The 19119-nt window shown below is 38.8% G+C and overlaps 1 protein-coding gene across 2 annotated transcripts; it reads right to left on the reverse strand.

Annotated features, from left to right (window-relative positions):
• Positions 1–7657: 7657 nt before the first annotated feature.
• On the reverse strand, positions 7658–14360 carry rbm12b.3.S (RNA binding motif protein 12B gene 3 S homeolog). 2 transcript variants are annotated; one of them, NM_001089669.1, is given in 2 exon segments: positions 7658–10005; positions 14279–14360. In NM_001089669.1, a coding segment is annotated over 1 exon segment (1965 nt). In that variant the 5' UTR covers positions 9980–10005; positions 14279–14360; the 3' UTR covers positions 7658–8014.
• Positions 14361–19119: the final 4759 nt, after the last annotated feature.

Genomic DNA, 19119 nt, shown 5'->3' on the forward strand with positions numbered 1-19119 from the left:
CACAGATTCATTAAAACAATTGTTCAAGGAAACATGACAAGCAGAAATACACAGGCAACGGAGATGCCTGGCGCAACTTTAGCCTAATATAAACATATATGAGTGTCTGTTTCATGTAAGGCAAGGGAAAGTGAAACTACACGATTGGGTAGTGGACTGCATTATATAATAGAGTAGATTTCCTTCTGTTTGCTTGTGTTTGTAGCGTACTCATCTTAATGAACCACTAGATGGCACTGAACACTATGCTATAACCTACTATGAAATTATAATAACAAAATTAAAGTACTGTAAATGTGTTATAGTAAATGAATATAGCATACCTCTGAAAAATGAAAACAGGGACAAAAACGTATGCCGTGTGAAACACAATTTTTTTGCCATGCTCATTTTGTGGCCACACCCCCTAATTACCATGTCCATTTTACAAAATTTGGCAGGTTATGAAAGTTTGAACACATTTCTATGAGTTTTAGTGCAATGTTTTATGTGTTATAACAATTTTGCTAATGAAAGTGAATTGCCCTTTAAGCTGCAAGTCTCAGTTCTCTCAAGAGACTTGCTTATCTTAAATAGTTACAATTGTTTCTTTGCTTAGCTTAAATTATTACAAAAGTATCCAAGTGCAGCTGCTGGCTGTTCTGGGCGCTCTGTCAAAAAGCTTCTTATTTTAATTAAGTTTCACAAACGTATCTTTTTCTCGAGTCAGTGCAGGAGATCAAAGAGAAAGTCAGGACATTTCAGTAACAAACCCAGGACTGCAGGCTGAGCTGTCTCAATCCGGAATGTCCCGCAGAAAACGGGACAGTTGGGAGGTATGCATAGTGTAAATGTAGTGTAATGTAAATAGTGACCATACCTGCTGCAGAAACCATGGTACTGTACCTGTATGCTAGTAGAGTGGACTTGGTAATGGCATTAGCAGCTGTGTCGCCCCATACAAGAAAAGTAACCACATGCTCTTTAAGGAATTGAATTCAGCCGTCTCTGTTTTGGGTATAAGGTATCTAGGTTCTATTGTAGGAGTGTCATGGGTTGCAGAAAATCGTTTAGATTAACTTTAGGAGGCTAATAAATCAGCAATTGAGCAATCAATTCCAACAGACCCATAACAGCATTGCAACTTATTGTGGCAAATATCCAATGCTGCTGAACTGGATTAGAACTCACAAAAGTGGAGAGAGACCATTTTTGGAGTAAAGGGTGTGGTAAAACTGGTATAAAATACTTTCTCCGTATTCACAAACAGAAATCCACCTAAATGCCGACTCAACTGCCACTTTATTTTTTAGTGAAAGACAGTTTACAGTTACTATTATGAATTTGTTTTCAAACAACATAAAAATGGAGCAAAAATGAAATCTTAAACAACATTGTCTCTCGACATTTTAAAAATTGAGTAAAGCTCAGTATATAGTAACTCTTCCCCATGTGCCAGATAAATTCTAAGATCATTTGCTCTGCTCTGGTTCATCCAATCTTCATTTCACACCTCTTCTAGGTGCCCCATTGGGGAATTAGTATATTAATAGGGTTAGCATTTTATAGTCAGGGTACAAATTCTGTGTAACCCTATAGGCGTAAAAGCCTCTAACAAAACAAGTAAAACACAGAATAAACAAAAGAAAAAAAGTGTTTTATACAATTTGATATGTAAAAAGTTTAACTCTTGCATTACTTTACTAGTTTTAGCGTAATGAATGAGGCAATATTTGCAATTTGAGTGAATATTATCTAAAGGAAAAGTAAAGCCTCCCAGCTATTGTTTTAGTAGCACTTTTGTGAATCCCCCCCCCCCATTGTGACAAAATAAAAGTAGAAATGAAAAAATTTCCAACAAATTCACAAACCTCTCTCTCTACTTTTGTGAATTTGTCTTTTAAACTCACAGACAGTTCGTTTAAAACATTTTAACACCATTTTTTCTGAATTTGTCTTTATCTCTTATTAAACTGGTCAGTCAGCCATCAAATTGGAATTTCCAAGGAAGGGGGTTTATTTTACCTAGGAAAATTATACACCATTTTTTAGGATTACCTGGGTTTGCTAAATCTGCTTACATGTTTGTGTAATTTCCCTTCTGTAACAAAATATAAGGGTCTAAATACTAAAAAATATATATTTTGCATAATTTTTTAGGGATTTTTAACAGAAATATCCCTATATCCCCAAGTGTCCAAGTGCTGCTAAAACAAAAAAATAGCTGGGAGGCTTTACTTTTCCTTTAGATAATATATTCACTCAAACTGCTTATATTGCCTCATTCATTAAGCTGAAACAAGTTAAATAATGCAAGTGTGAGTTTAAAAATGTTTTACATATCAAATTGTATAAAATACCCTTTTTCTGTTTAATCAGTGTTTTACTTTTGTTAATGAGGCTTTTATGCCTATAGGGTTAGACAGACTTGTGCCCTGACTATAAAATGCTAATCCCTATTAATATGATAATAATTCCCCAATGGGGCACCTACAAAAGGTGTGAACCAAAGCAGAGCAAATTATTTTAGAATTGATCGGACAAAGGGGGAAGAGTTATACTGAGCTTTACTCCAGTTTTAAAATGTCGGGAGAAAATGTAGTTTAAAATAAAGTTTTTGCTCTATTTTTATTTATTTATTTAGTTTGAAAGACAAATTCATAAAAACGGTCTTTCACTAAAAATCAAAAGTGCCGGTTGAGTCACAATTAAGGCAGATTTATTTTTGTAAATATGGAGAAAGTCAGGAGAAAATTTTTAAAATGTCGTTTTGCTACATTTTAACGTCGCTTGACCAATTCATAAAAGTGTAAACGGTCTTTCACTAAAAAATTAAAAGTGGTGGGAGAGCCTGACTTTAGGCGGATTTCTGTTTGTAAATATGGAGCAAGTATTTTACACCAGTTTACCACCAATATTACTCCAAAATTTGTCTTTCCACTTTTGTTAATTCCCCCCAATGCGTCAGAATGGATCTAAGGGGCTGCAGAAAGAGGTCTGATGGGAACCTGCAAGCTCCTAGCTCCACCTGGTGCACAACCCACAATCCCGTTATCGTCCCAGCATTTATATTGCACAAGCTTCTACGAGGGAGGACGTGCAAGCAGGCCCAAACTGGCAATCTGTGGGTTCTGGCAAATGACAGAGGGGCTGCTGTGAGGTGCCATAGAAAGTCACACCTTAGTGGGCTGGTAGGTGGCTTTTTTGGGCCTGCTTGTGGGCTGTTTGGGCCTCTGTGTACCTGAAATGGCAGGGTCTATTTTGATTCTCAGTCCAGACCTGCGTGCAAGTGTAGGTAGTGGGCTGCCCAGGTATATATCAGTAGCTCTGAGCCAAACTAGAGAGCTATTGACCAAACCGCTAATAGGAGAACAATCCTTTTAGTCTTCTCACTGAAAATGCATCTGAAATACTTTAGAAAACGGGCAATATTGTGAATGATTCTAGCTCCTCCCATCTGGGGACAAAAGGGCTATGTTCAAAACACACTTAACATATGTAAGCAGTGGGTTGACATCTCTGCTACAAAGCAAATCACCATATAATGTAAAGGTGGCAATAGACGTTACAATAAAGATCTTTACTGCGACCAATTGTTTGTTTTCAATACTAATTGAGATGCTGAATTGTCAGATATACAGGTTGAAACAGTAGAATTCCACCTGTATCTGACAATTCAGCACTAACAGTGGGCGACGTTCGAGTGCCTTTGAAGGCACCCGATGAAAATTTTCCAGGCCAGCCCCATCAAGGAGCCGACTGATAAGAGTCTTTCGCCAATATTGGTAGGCTCGTCTCCCGCCACAGGCTAACCGAATATCATACAATATTTGTCTAAGACCAGACCACCTTAAGGATGTAATGTACTGGGAGGAGTCCAACATGCTGTAAAAGCAATAAAAAACGGATTGTTTCCAGCACACTACCTGTGCTTTATGCAGAATGCTTCTATCCTTTTGGAGGTGTACTGCACACCGTGCATGTATTCTCATAGAGTGGTATGGAGAGCACTCGAACAAGCAGATTGACTGCTACAGTGTAATTTATTCAGACCAGCTGACAACGTTTCGGGCCCAAACTTGTGTACATTCTCAAGTGTGAGAAAGGGCACCAGTTTGGGCCCGAAACATGTCATGATTTCTTGCTACTACATGCTGTATGTGAAAGAAGTGAATCCGATTTCTTTGGTTGAGGAAGTCTCCAATAAAGTTAAACGGGTTAGCCAGAAAGGGCCAGATCCAGAAACAAAATGGCTCCACCAAGAATTGCCAGTTGGTTTATGCCCGAGTTTAGCTGGATATATATATCTACAGTTAGTGTGAGGGGAAATTAGTAGTAGCAATAGGGAAGCAGGTTTCAAGATGGAAGGATCCGAGTCCAAGATCAACAGTGCCAAACACATGGATCTTTCACCACTATGCCAACCCACAGGCCAAAAGACTGGATCATAACACACTGATGCGTTTGCCTCATCTGAAAGCAAAACCAAACTCTGCCTGATCAATATCTGATTTTCAGGTAGGCCCTTTGGTACGCTCCATAAAGGGTGAAGACACACGGCTTGATAAAAGACCAATGTCGGACTGAAACATTGTGTTTTTCTGGCGCCCATGTCTAAATAAAGGCATTTTAAAGAAAACTTTCCTGTGAATGGTGCTGTCCGTGACGAAAAGTGAAGACACCTGGAGTCACTAGTAGCAGCTACTTGTTGTGGTTACAAAATGCGAAAAAAATACCCTGCCATAGACAATACTGAGAATTGACAACTAGCTGCTAAAAAAAAAACCTTAACTGGCAGATAAATTGCCTACTCGGCTCGAAGGAGCCAATTTAACAGATTAAATTATGCAGTGTATGGCCACCATTAATCCTATTGTTTTAGGCACCGGTCGGGCACAGTTAACTGCACTGACTAAAAAGTAGAAGGTAGGGCACTTAGGCTAGTTGCAGTTTTAACTATAAAAATGTCGACACATAATTGAGTAGTGACAAAACTGTACACTTTCTTTTTACATTGTTGTGAGTTGGCCTACTGAACCAAAGGCTAATTTGCATATAGCAATTTGAGCAAAACCTGTGTGTTACAAAAAACCCTGCTGGCTGTCCGTCTCTGTGAAGCCATCTGACATTAAGGGATCTGATTCTGGCGAGCATCAACTTGATCTCCAGTTTTAAACTGTGCATGAATAACACAAAAGTTGGTCACTTCAGATTCTTGAATGATTGGCGAACTTCCAATCTTAGTGGTAGGTGTGAACAATTAGAAAACAATTCCTAGGTGAGTGACTGCAGGCCAATAAAATGCAATAACAAGCAGCTTAAGAGTTCTTCCTCAGTTTGGCAAATACTGTTGGATGTGCAACAAAGGTAAATTAGAAAGTGCCTGATATATGGTTCTGAGATGGATGAGTTACATACGTGGGCAGCTTTATAACAGTTTACAAAAGCTGATCACTCTCCGTGTTCTGGTCCATAAGTCCTTGCTTTGCTTTGGTCACTTAGATCATAATGAATATACAATCATCAAATGGAATCTTGATTTTTGAGTGGTTCAAAACATCAGGGTATACTTGAGGACAGCTTCAGTGGGGTTTTTGTTGTTGATGCTTTATTTTTCAGAGTGGTTTCCAAAAGCCAAGCTATATGCTCTCCATTCCATGAACCAATGGTTTTGTCCAATAATGAACACAGTTAGCTGCAATACCTATTTGTACGTTGTAGTGCCCATTTTAATTGCATGTTAAATTCCTCTACAACAAAGCAACTTTTTATTCCATGTTGCTACAGTTAAAGTTATCATATTTCAGTCCATTACTGTGTTGCATTAAAAGGACAGTAATGGGTAGCTGATTTTTTATATACATAACTATACTTTCTGAATTTTTGCTCTAAAGTAGTGCTCTTAAACTACCGGGTATATAATCTATCATACCACATGAGCAGACTGGTGGGGCACAAAACCCACTGGAGAGCCACATCCAGCCCAATGAGCCTCTAGTTACACATTCCTGCTGTAAAGAAAAAATAGGTTCTCTCTGAGATCTGCACTACAGAGTTTCACCAAGTTGTAGAGCAGAGATTTTATATTAGTCACTCCTTTCTGAATTTGTTGTATACAAAATGTTTTGTCATTCTCTGTCATGGATGCCACAGAAATACCTATTCATTGTTATAGACTAGGATTTCTAATTTTTTTTTTATTATTATTATTAAAAAAACAAAAACAGATCAATTTTTAAAATCAGCTTAGCGACCCAAGAAAGTTTAGAAGCGATGATCCTCGTTTTTAACGGTATTACAAGGGGAGCACAGAGTCCCACACAATTACGTAGGGTTCCATTTTTAGCCCCTACTATGGAATAAGAGCTTCACAACAACGGTTTATCCTCCCACTGTAGTAGCTCCAAAGTTCAGATCACTGACAGTTATGGAAGCATAGTAACACGTCCAATAAGAATGGAGTTGGATGCATACCAGCAATTGAGTCAGCAGTGCAAGAATTCACTGGACAGTTATCTTCTTTCCCAAGGTCTTCATTTATCAGTGGTCATTCGGGAGCAGACTGAGTAAAGTGAATTTCCAAAATGCACAAGTTTTTTTTATATAATTTTAAAGAATGCAGCTTCTCCTTTGCTTCTAGTAAGCTTACTAGCAATATAAGAAAGTTAAATTATGGCAGTTGCAATGCAATCCGGATTATTAAAACTTGAAAGTTAGTTTAGGTAACACCACAAAGTAGTCAACCACAGATGCCTCGAAAGATCAGAAAAGTTTGAATTTGAAGACGATATCAAGTATTATTTATGAAATGTTTGATTACATTTATGGTAATAAAATAAGAATGAAAGGAGTAGTCTGAAGTGTAATCAAAGTGACTACAAGGAGAATTAAAATATTCCCGTCAATAATAAGCTTAAAGGGCAACATGTACCCAATTACGTCCAATAAAGAATATTTTTCTTATGAAAATACTTCTGAATTGCACTAACTATTCACTGGTGTAACTGGTGGAGTTGAACAATGAACCTGATTTAAAGTCCTGTAAGGTCCTATGGAAGGACTAAAACGCCAAACAAATGCTGAAGTGATGCAAGAGGGAACTCTGCTAAAAAAAACACCTGGAATCCTCAAGAATACCACATAACTGAGAACAACCTGCTTTTCTCATTAGTTGCTAGTGAGGAACTAGACTTCAAATTAAAAATTGTAAGCTCAAATGAACTTCAAGGATAGTAACATCAAGAAATGGCTTATCAATTGGTATCACAATGCAATAACATTGTAATAAATACCATGTTGCCATGCTGTAGTTTTGTTGGTGCAGGCTTTTCTTCAAAATTGCCTATTTTTGCTTTTTTTCTTCTGGCTGCTTCTCAAACTAGGATGTTCACCATACATGAAAAACATCAAAACCATAACCCCATTCCAGTAAAGAAAGACAAACACCTTTGGCTGGGAAGGACTTGCTTGCCTCATCATTCAAGGTCAAAATGGAATACTGTACGGGTAAGGTATTCATTCACTCCGCTCCCCCGTGTAACAGTTTGTCAGCATTTGCACTGCAAACACTGACCCACAAATCAGCTTTCTTACCGCTGAAATAAGAAACCGAAAGAAAGTCCTTGCCTTAAAAACTTTAAACAGTGAACAGGGAAAATATTCCTGTGTGGAATACGACTGGCTGTGTAAATCAAATTTTTTAATCTCCAAATTTTATCAGTACACAATAAGATGTTATGAAATAGTCACATAATGACTCTGCACTAAAAGTCATTAATCCAAATATTGTAATAAATTGATATTTAGGAATAGTTACAAAATGAAACTGATGTGCAAACTTAATGGAGGTAAACTAAGGAATTAAGCATAAAATTGCTTTTTTGGGCCATATGACTGTTCATGCAAGGAAGTACAAAACGGGCGGTAAACTATACAAAAACATAATACAAAAATGCAGGAAAATTGGGACAGTAATATCATGGTGTCATTGGATAGCTTCTTATTAACCAATAGCATGTCCCATTGCAGGTTTGTATTAGCTCCTTATTAGGCTCATATGAACTTTACGTGGTCCGATAGGCCTTTCATTTAGTTCATTAACAGCAGCCACAGCCACATCATAGTTTTCCATATGCACTATAGCTGTTCCTTTGGAGATGTAATCCATTTCTACAGAATCAGGAACCATGTTATAACCATAAAAGAAGTCTAAAATGTTTTCAATAGTAGCAGTATATGGAACATTTTTCAAGCGTATTGACGCTCCACCTGACCTTGACCGATTTACTGGTCCAACATTCTGGTTTCCCATAGGAAACCTTCCATAATGCTCATCTTGATTCATATCATATGGGCTTCTTAGCCTCTCTGTGGAATGCCTTACGCTTCCAGAACCATGTCCAAAGTCATCAGCCCTATAAGGTCGGGACTGGTCATATGAGCCATGTCCATAATCATATACTCCAAATCTCATTTCACCAGTTTCTTGATATTCATCTCTATAATTAGTTGATTGTTTGGGTTCTCTCTTATTGTGATCCTCAGGGAAGGCTCCAAGTTTTTTCATTTGTTCTTCTGAGATGCGTCTCAGTAAAACTTCTGTTCCCAAGAAAATCTGCTGATTCAAGCCCTCAGCAAGGATAGCCTGGTGTTCTGAAGGAAAGATAACAAGCGCTTCACCAAGACCAACGCCTATGCTATCATATAGCAAAAAAATATCACGTTCATCTACTTGAAATCCAGCAAAGAATTTTTGAACCTCACTTTTATTAACATTAAAAGGAAAGTTTCTCAAATGCATACATCTTTTGAGGTTTGAACGGTCTCTTGATTTTCTTTTTTGAAAAGGATCTTCTTTGGTGTTTCTTTCTAGTTGTTGCCTCTCTGTGGATTCAATTAACTCTAACATATCCTTTCGGGCAATGGGGTATACCCAAACTTCACAGCCATTTAAAAGGCCTTTGTGTAAGCCAAGACATTTCTGATAAAACTTTTCATTTTTGACCAACATAAAGCCTTCTCTTGTCCTGTCACCATTTCGATCAAGTAAGAATTTAATCTGTGAATCTGGAATATCGGGATCACCAAAAAACAATTTAATATCTCTTCTCTCCACAGAATAGGACATATTTAATAGGTGTAAGTAGAACTGCTGGTTATGGGGCGAGCGTGACCTTGTTCTGTGTGTCTTTGGAGATCTGGAACTTGAATGATTTTTTGAAGAAAATCTGGATGACCGCTCTCTAGTTTTATGAGCAGATTCCTGCATCTCATCAGTTGGACCACCAGCTTCAATCCACTTGTGTTCAGTGCTCAATTTTACAGCTATGCGTCTATGACCAATGTATTCATAATCACGTGAAAGAGATGCCTTCGCATCCTGCACACTGGCAAACTTAACATAAGCATTTCCATCTCTAGCTCCATTTGAACGGACAGAAAAGTGAACATCTACCACATGGAAACCATGAAAAAAATCTTTAACATCAAGTTCACTTGTTGAGTATGGAAGCCCACACAGAAATACATATCCATAACTATTATCCTTTATTGGCCTTGTCTCTTTCTTCCCTTGATATTTTGGCCTTGGCACATTTTTTTCCTTGTGTTTTGCTCCACTACCATCAGAACCAGCTTCGACATTACTTTTACTGGCCACGTTTTTCTGATATATGCCTTTGTTTATGACATTGAGCAGTTTTGAAATATTAGGTGATGGCCCCAAATCTTTGTTTCCTTTTCTATTCATCTCAAGGGTATGTTGCATTTCAGCCTTACTACTGAGAAAAAGCTCAATTTGTGATTTCTTTATGAAGCCTCCTGAGCAACGCATTGCCCTTCGAGCATCTTCATCTGTTGCAAATATAATAAAGGCCTCTGCATACTTTCCACCGGTAATATGAACTCCTCCATCAGGAATATGCAATCCAGAAAAGAAGTGACGAATATCATTTGAACCAGCAGTAACAGGAAGCCCCTGTAGGCGGATGACTACTGCCATTCTTAGGTTGTGGCAGGATTTGTCACCTACAAATAAAGTACACAATAGGAATTTGATTTGATTGTAATAGCTTAACATAGCAATCATTTAAAATTATTTCTTTAAATGTTCCATTAACTTTAAAAAATATATATTCAAAGATAAACAATCTATTCAACCTATAAACCCAAAATCTTGCTAGCTATAGAATTAAGCAAACTTAAGCTCTATGTTTAAAAAATATATGCTTTAAGAAGCTTAAGAACAATGGCCAAAGAACAATCCTGAATAGTTAGACCCCATTTGTGCACAAGAAGCCTTCTGCATTGAAAAACTAGAAAACAAACATATATAATCTGCTACAATCTAAAAAAGAACACGTTAGGAAAAATTATACTGAGATTTCTTTTAGCATCTTACCACATGTATGAAAAAAACCAAACAATATTATTTGCAACATACAACTCACCAATGCACAAATAAAGGAGAACTTTCCCCCGTAGACTATAGTGTTTTCTTAATGAATTTTACCAAAATAAAATCACTAAATCAATCCAATAAGGCAACCAGACTAGCCCCATGATCAACTTGTACGATGAGATTTCATAACCCTATATTCCCACACCATCATCACTGAGTTGCAGACCATCCCTAGCGAAGAGCCTGTAGTTGATTGAGAAATCAGCCAACTTCTCCAAAACCCTCCTCCCTACACCAATCTCTCAGCCACGCATTAATCTCCCTAAGCTCCAGTTATCTTCATAAAGGGGTTGTTCACCTTTAAATTAACTTTTAGTTTGATGTAAAGAGGTCCGAATTACCCTAGCAACCATGCATTGATTTGGAATATGAATAGGAGAAGGCCTGAATAGAAAGAGGAGTAATAAAAAAGTCAGTGTTCCCAATTTGAAAGCTGGAAAGAGTTAGAAGAAGAAGGCAAATAATTCAAAAACAATAAAAAAAATATATAACGAAGACCAATTGTAAAGTTGCTTAGAATAAGCCATTCTATAACAGATTAAAAGTTAACGTAAAGGTGAACCACCTCTTTAACGTTGCTCATTGCACAGGTAATATCTCTGAGAAAATTACCTTGGAAGTCCTTGCTCTCAACTTTACACCTAGTTTTTTTAAAATTGTTCTTGAGGACTTCACCACCTCCTCTAACTTTATTATTGTGTACCAAGACTGCTGGGTCTTCCCCAGCCCCTCCCAATAATCTGTCCACTCATTCCACCACATGCAGAACCCTAGCACCAGGCAAGCAGCAGACTGTTCGGCATAAAGGGTCCTTACGGCAGATTACCCTATCCACCTTTCTAATAATTGAATCCCCTACAACTAGAACCTGCCTATCCTTCTATGCATTCCCCCACCAACCGTATTAGAGCCACTGCCTCTCAGGGTGTCTTGAGAGACAGCCTGCTCCATACACGCCACGCTGTCGGGCAGATGTTGATTGGGCAGGGTAAAAAATCGTGTAGGATCGTGGGCGCATCTGTTAGTTGATGTTGTCCCGTGATCAGACTGCCCACATTGCCCCCATTCTGATCTGATCATTGGGGCACTAGGGCTCACAATTATATCAGCCCAATATCGCCCACCTGGGCATATCGGGGAGAGATCCACTCATTTGGCGACATTGACAAACAAGCGGATCTTCCTGTGTATGGCCACCTTTAGAGTCTGCAGTTCAGATTCCAAGATGAAAACCCACCATCTCTCACATGTAGATATTGCATGGAACCGCTGCTCCACACACTGAGTAATACCTGCAAACCCACTTGCACTCATATTTACACTGGGTACTTACAGTCTCCCAAGTGTAATTCTTCACAAATGCCTTTTTGGTTTTCAACGCCTTAAAGGAACAGTAACATCAAAAAAATAAGTGTTTAAGGGCTAGTCCACATGAGGAGATTCGGGGGGATTTTGTCGCCTGGCGACTAATCGCCTCGTCTTTTGAGCGACTATCTCCCCGAACTGCCTCTGCGTTTTTCCCCATAGGTTACAACGCAAAGTCGCCTGCGCTAATGCACACGCGACAATGGCGCAACCATTCAAAGAAAAGGCTCAAGTTACACAGCAGATAAGCTCTGTATAACATAATGGTGTTATCTGTTATTCACTATTTAACCTGTGCCATTAAGTCTTTTTTCAATTTCTGCTAGTGCTACATAAGCAGCTTGTGTATATGAACTATAGTAGTGTTTCTGAAGCAAACAGATCAATTTTACCAGTGCACAGCAACAGTAAGTGATATTTTCATTATTTTAAAACACTTTTATTTCTTGGCGTTACTGTTTCTTTCAGGGTTTTTACCCAACTGAACACTTAGTTCACATGCAACACTCGCTTAGCAGCTCCCAAACTCACTGTGAAGTCACAGATTTATTGAGGTTTCAAACCAAAGGACACTAAACCTGATCAGAACTTACGGGATTAACTAAAAAAATGCTGTTTGCTACCAGCAGTAAAACGACAACCCCTTATTAAGGTAACTAAAAAATTTTGAAAACTATAGCTCAGGCAAACACACAATAAATACATAAATAAATGCACTAAAGAAAATAAATGAACTAAATGTATCGACGAGCTAACCACAAACAAAGAAAAGAAAAAGCAGTTTGTCTCAGTCAGATCACACAGCAGTCAGTTATTTGCACTTACACCCAACACCAATGCCTTAAAGGAGAAGTAAACCCTTGCTACTAAAATCCCCTACCCTACATAGACCCCGCTCCCTGCTCCCCCCCTAGCCTAGGTGGTACCTTTGCTAAATGCCCCTAACTCTTGAATTACACCTCGGTGCAGATTCAGGGCAACAGAGTTCACTGCAGCCATCTTCTTTTCTTCGGGATGATTCAGGTGTAACGGCGCATGGGCAGTTGGGAGCAATTTTCTGTTTCGCGACAACTGCATATGCGCCGAAAGTTGCGGAAATTGCTGAAGCGCTGGAAAAAGACCCGAAAATTACTGAAGCGGCTGAAGATGGTGCCCGTGAACTCCTGGACAGAATCTGCACAGAGGGGTAAGTAAATAGTTAGGGGCATTTAGCAAAGGTACCACCTAGGCTGGGGGGGGGTCTATGTAGGGTAGTGGGTAGGGGATTTTAGTAGCAAAGGTTTGTTTCTCCTTTAAGACAGAGACACATGTGGATATTCGGGGAGATTAGTTGCCCGGCGACAAATCGCCTCTTCTTCGGGCCAGGCTGATTGTCACCGGGCAACTAAATCTCCCCGAATCTCCACATGTGTCTCTGACCTTTAAGGTTTTTAACACTGCTTAAAGGGGTGGTTCACCTTTAAGTTATTTTTTTGTATTTTATAGAATGGCCAATTCTTTGCAGCTTTTCAATTGGGCTTCATTTTTTAATAGCTTTTTTTAATTATTTGCCTTTTTCTTCTGACTCTTTCCAGCTACAAATGTATTGCTATTGCCACTTTTTATTACTCATACTTACTGAATAGAAGGCTAAATAACAAAAAACACAAATAATAAAAAATGAAAACCAATTGCAAATTGTCTCAGAATATTGCTCTCTACATCATACTAAAAGTTAACTCAACCTTTAAAGGAATTATTCAGTATAAAAATAAAAACTGGGTAAATAGAGAAGACTGCGCAAAATAAAAAAAAATGTAATGTATAAAGGCTGGAGTGACTGGATGTGTAACGTAATAGCCAAAACACTACTTCCTGCTTTTTAGCTCTCTTGGTTTACACTGACTGTTACCCTGGTTACCAGGCAGTAAAAAAACAGCGACTTGAGGGGGGGGGGCACATGAGTCATAACTGTTGCTTTTGAATCTGAGCTGAATGCTGAGGATCAATTGCAAACTCACTGAACAGTTATGTCCCATGTGGCCCCCCTTCAAGTCACTGACTAACTCAGAGTTAGAGAGCTGAAAAGCAGGAAGTAGTGTTGTGGCTATTATATTAGACATCCAGTCACTCCAGCCTTTATACATTACATTTTTGCCTAATAATAACTATATTAGAAACAAAAATTGTTGTGCAAGGCCTATTTATCCAGTTTTTATTTTTTCACTGAACTGTTCATTTAACACTTAATTCACATGAAACACTTGTTTAGCAGCTCCCACACTCACTGTGCAGTCACCCCAAATTTACGTTCCAGTTTGAACAGTTTCCTGCATTTTAAGTTGTTTTTTTGTATTTTTCCAGTCCCAACCATTCTCAATGCATTTCTATGGGTGTTGTTATTCCTCTGTTTTACGTTTTGTTTTTTACTGGATTTTACATCAAGTCGTGTCCCTTGCCAATTGCTGCATTTTTAGATAAAAAAGAAAACCTTACTTTGATATTTAGCGCTGCTGGAACTTTCCCGCACTTAGCTGTGTCGTCCTACCCTCGCTGCACCAGTGTGACCTGTGATCTGAAGCAGGCGGAAGAGAAAGCCAGGAAGTTGCAGACCATGCTGGAGAGGGAGGAGAGGGGGAGGGGGAAGGAAATGTGACCATGCAGGCAAAAGTGGGGAGTTGTACTAAGGGTGGAAAATGACTGTGCAGTCAAAAGTGGCAAGCTGTGCTGGGGAACAAGCAGGGAAGGAAGAAAGATGTGAGTTGTGCTGGAGCAGGAGGGGCTTGAGAGGAGCTTACTGAATGCATATTAGGAAATCGTCAGGGGAAATCCATCTCCTGTATCCGATCTCCTATGCTAGAGGAATGCAATGTAGTCTGCTTTTCCACTCACCCCTTTCTCAGACATCATACCTTGCTCTTTCCTTCTCAGCTGTCAGGTCCTGCTCCTCACGCCTCCCTCCTCGGCCATCCCGACCTGGGTCCTCGCTCCTCCCTCCTCAGCCATCTGACCTGGGTCCTCGCTCCTCACTCCTTCCTCCTCAGCCATCCGTCCTGGGTCCTAGCTTCTACCTCCTCAGCTGTCAAAAACCTAAAACGCCTAGTGGCTAAAACAAATTGCAAGAACAAGTAACTATAATCAGGGCACAGGGATGAATATGCGCACCCTGAGGAGTGAGGAGCAACAGCTGATGACTGAGGAGGGAGAAGCTAAGACCCAGGACCAATGGCTGAGGAGGGAGGAGTGAGGAACCAGGACCCAGGACGTATGGCTGATGAGGGAGGAGTGAGAAGTTAGGACCCAGGATGGATGGCTGACAAGTGAGGAGCAAGAGCTGACGGCTGAGGAGTGAGGAGCGAGGTGTGACATTAGCCTCAGAGGATGGGTGAGTAAAAAAGCATGCCATGTCACATTCCTCTTGCTTAGGACAGCGCAAGCAGGACAACGATTTCCCCTGATGATGTCCTAAAATGCGTTCCGTAGAAGCTGTTCTGTCAAGGAGCTGGGAAGGACAGAAGACTGACAAGCAGCAGAAGTGGTGAGCAATGCTGGAGCTGTACATGTGATAAAAATAAAATAATGACTTCTGTACTTATTTCCTTTGTACCTACCGTTTTCAGAGGGACAGTCCCACTTTTGACAGCTCAACCCGCAGTCCCTTGTTTGTACTGGAAAGTCACGTTTTTCTCTGCACTGAAAAGGCAAAGTTTCTAACTTAATTGGCTTTTGGCAGAGAGCCCAGAACAGCCACAGCTGCATATAAAATACTTTTGTAACAATTTTGAGATAGCAAATAAGTAATTGTAATATAAGATAACAGGTCCCTTGGGAGAAGTTAGACTCACAGCTTAAAGGGCAATTCACCTTCATTAGCAAAACTGTAATAACTGGAAAAAAAACACAGAAATATGTTCAAACTTTCATAACCTAGAAAGTTTCTCATTTCAGTATGCTGAAGCTTATATTACATTTTCATTTTTGCGATAGATCCCCTCTAAGTATTCCTGGAATTTAAATAATTTTTCCCTGGTCCCCTGAAAAACGTTAAGTGGGGGTTCTACTGTACTTTAGTTCCATTCAATCTGTGTATTTATCATCATTCTTGGTCCCCAACCAAAACACACTTCAGAGCCTGTCTATGCATCTCCCATAGAATTGAGGTAGAATGAAGAACAATAATGACTTTCACAACGGAACACCATAGGATAGCAAATTGATCTCGCCACTTACATTTAAAAGGAACATGAACCTTAGATAAGATTTATTTCTCCAAAATGTACAATGGGTGCCATTTACTGAGAAAGAAATTCTGTAGGGTGCTCCCCATGAATTCTGTAATCACATGCATACAGCAGAACCATGTGTGCACTGTTTAAAAATAAAATTGCAAAGGCAAAATTTTTTTAAGTGCCTTAAAGGGGAGGTTCACTTTTTGGACAATAGAGCTAATTTAACAGGGAGATGGCCTTTCTGTAATTAAGAGCATTCTGGATAACTGGTTTCCGGATAACTGATCCCATACCTCCCAACATTTTGGAAATAAAAAGAGGGACAAAAATGTGACCATTTTTGTGGCCACACCCCTAATTACCATGTTAATCGAAATTTGGCAGTTTATGAAAGTTTATCTGTGTTTTTTTTAGTTATTACAGTTTTGCTAATGAAGGTGAATTGCCCATGAAGCTGTGAGTCTAACTTTTCACAAGGGACCTCCTTATCTAAATTGTTACAATTACTTATTTACTTATCTCAAAATTGTTACAAAGTATCTTAGTTGCACCTGGTGGCTGTTCTGGGCTCTCTGTCAAAAGCCAATTAAGTTTCTTTTTCTGGCTGTTCAGTGCAGAGAAAGTTGGGACTTTTCAGTACAAACCCGGGACTGCGAGTTGAGCTGTCAAAAGTGGGACAGTGCCGCTGCATCTCTTACACAGAGTGTTTCCCGATCCCAAAACAGAGTGTTTTTGCAGAAATGACCCACAGATTCTATGATTAGCGATGGGCGAATTTCTCCTGTTTCGCTTTGCCGAAATATTCACAAATTTCCCAAGAAATGGCGAAAAATTTTCAGAACACGTATTGTGACGCAGGTGACAATTCAGACGCCAGTGACAATTTCGACGCCAGCAATTCAAAAATTTTTTCACCTGGTGAATAAATTCGCCCATCACTATCTATGGTCTGTTTATCTGAATTAGATAAATTTCAAAAGATAAATTACAAAAAGGTTTTTTATGACATAGGCTGTTAAATAAGCTTTAGGACAGAGACACATGTGTAGATTCAGGGAGATTAGTTGCCTGGCGACAAATCGTCTCTTCTTTGGGCCAATAATCTCCCCGAAATGCCTTCCGCTAGAATCTAAATTGCCAGTAGGATTGCACTAGGATCCCTTTGTTTTTCGAAGTTGCCTCATAAGGAAACTTTGGGCAACTTCGGAAAACGAAGCTGAACGAAAAGGAAATTTGGCTCTTATAGTGCAAAAGAACACGGACTAATTTTATTGACCCGAAAACTCGAATCGAGTTTTTCTCCAAAAAAAACTCAAATGTCAGAAAGGCTACTAACATCTTCAAAATGGTCAATTGACTTATACATGAATTTGGCAGGTTTTAGGTGGCGAATAGTCGAATTTGAATTCTTAAAGGGCCAGAGTTTGATAAATCTCGAAAATCGAATTTGAACTTTTTTAAAAATTCGAATCAAGTTTGGATAATTCACTAGTTTGACAATTTAGACCATAAAAAAAATCCATAAGAATCTAGTAAAAAATAATCCAATGAGATGGTGTAAACAAGGGAGATTCACCAAAATAGGCCACAATCACAAAGTTCTTATTAAAATGTATATTGGATGGCATACATCCAACCAATTGGAACCCAATATTTAGTCTTTAATCCACCAAACTAGAGGTTATACCCATGACCAAATGAAACATCAGTGCCAGCATGCAGTGGAAAAATGCCCAAAACCTTTTTATTAACGTGTAAATAAAAACAATTATTCCACTCACATTTTAGAAGATTTTTAAGGCGTATCGAATCTCCACTTGGGGAAAATTATTATGCGTGTTATTAGCCTGGTGTCAGCTCCCACCCGCGTTGCTTCCGACCACTGTAGCTCCCCTAGGCGCCTGGAGATGACGTCACTGCCCTCGCCTTACGCGTTTGCGTAAGTGGAGATTCGATACGCCTTAAAAACCTTCTAAAATGTGAGTGGAATAATTGTTTTTATTTACACGTTAATAAAAAGGTTTTGCACTACCTTCTGCGCTCTATATTTTCCCGACAGCACGGAACAGCCACAGAGCAGACTACCCTGGTTATATTTGAATACCTAAAAGTCTTAAAAAGTTTGTAAGTATCCAACTTATAAGTAAGACACGTGGTGGAAGTAACAAGTAATCAAGCACCTTTAAAGTAGAATTTTGGGAGAGTGTGGAACTACAACTACCAAAACCCGCTACACTTCTCTTTATGCTGCATTCTTATTTCTCCTAGTTTTTATCGCTGACTCATACAGACTGTTATATTGAGGTTGTATATAAGTCAATGGGAGAAGTCCCGAAGATATCCTGATCTGCTCTGGGTTTCGTGCAATAATCTGAAGATTTTGTGTTTTTTTGGGCAAAAATCTGAAAAAAATCTGCTTTTGGTGGAAAATCCGAAAAATTCATATTATCCAAATTTTTCAAAATTTTTTTGAGTCTTTCCCGAACAGGAAATGTTCAGGAAAACGTATTGGTAAATAAGGGGAAATAACCCATAAGGATTTGATAGATAAATTCAGATTTTGATAAATAACTCCCTATGTGAAGAATGGAAAAACTGCTAAGGAAGTATTTTTTTTGGTGCTGGGTATGTTCTAATACAATAACTAAAACATGCCTGCATGTACCTATAAACAAAGGCAGCTATACAGAAGAACACAATTAAATTACACACAAAAAAAAACCAATTTGTCATTTCACAGACCCTTTATAAATCAACAAAACTACACTACATTAAATAACAGAACAAATAAATCAGCACAGGGGTCATCAAATTGGCTATTTTTACATACAAATATCATTTTATCTGCTCTGCCAAAGAAAAATTTGAAAATCATCCAGAGACTCCAATGAAACACTACTTCAAAGGCAGCATTATCATAAATAATGTTAAATTAGTTTAAAATAGCATATATACTGACTTTGGATTCATAAGGTGGCCACAGACGTTAAGATTTTTTAAAGATTTTTTTCGTTATCATATGACCAAGCTTATCTTTAAACGATCTTTTAAATGTACTATGTAGAAAAAACTATCCCACTGGTAGAAGGGAATCCTTGGTTTCTCAAA

The sequence above is a fragment of the Xenopus laevis genome, chromosome 6S (genome assembly GCF_017654675.1).
Source record: "Xenopus laevis strain J_2021 chromosome 6S, Xenopus_laevis_v10.1, whole genome shotgun sequence".
NCBI lineage: Eukaryota > Metazoa > Chordata > Amphibia > Anura > Pipidae > Xenopus > Xenopus laevis.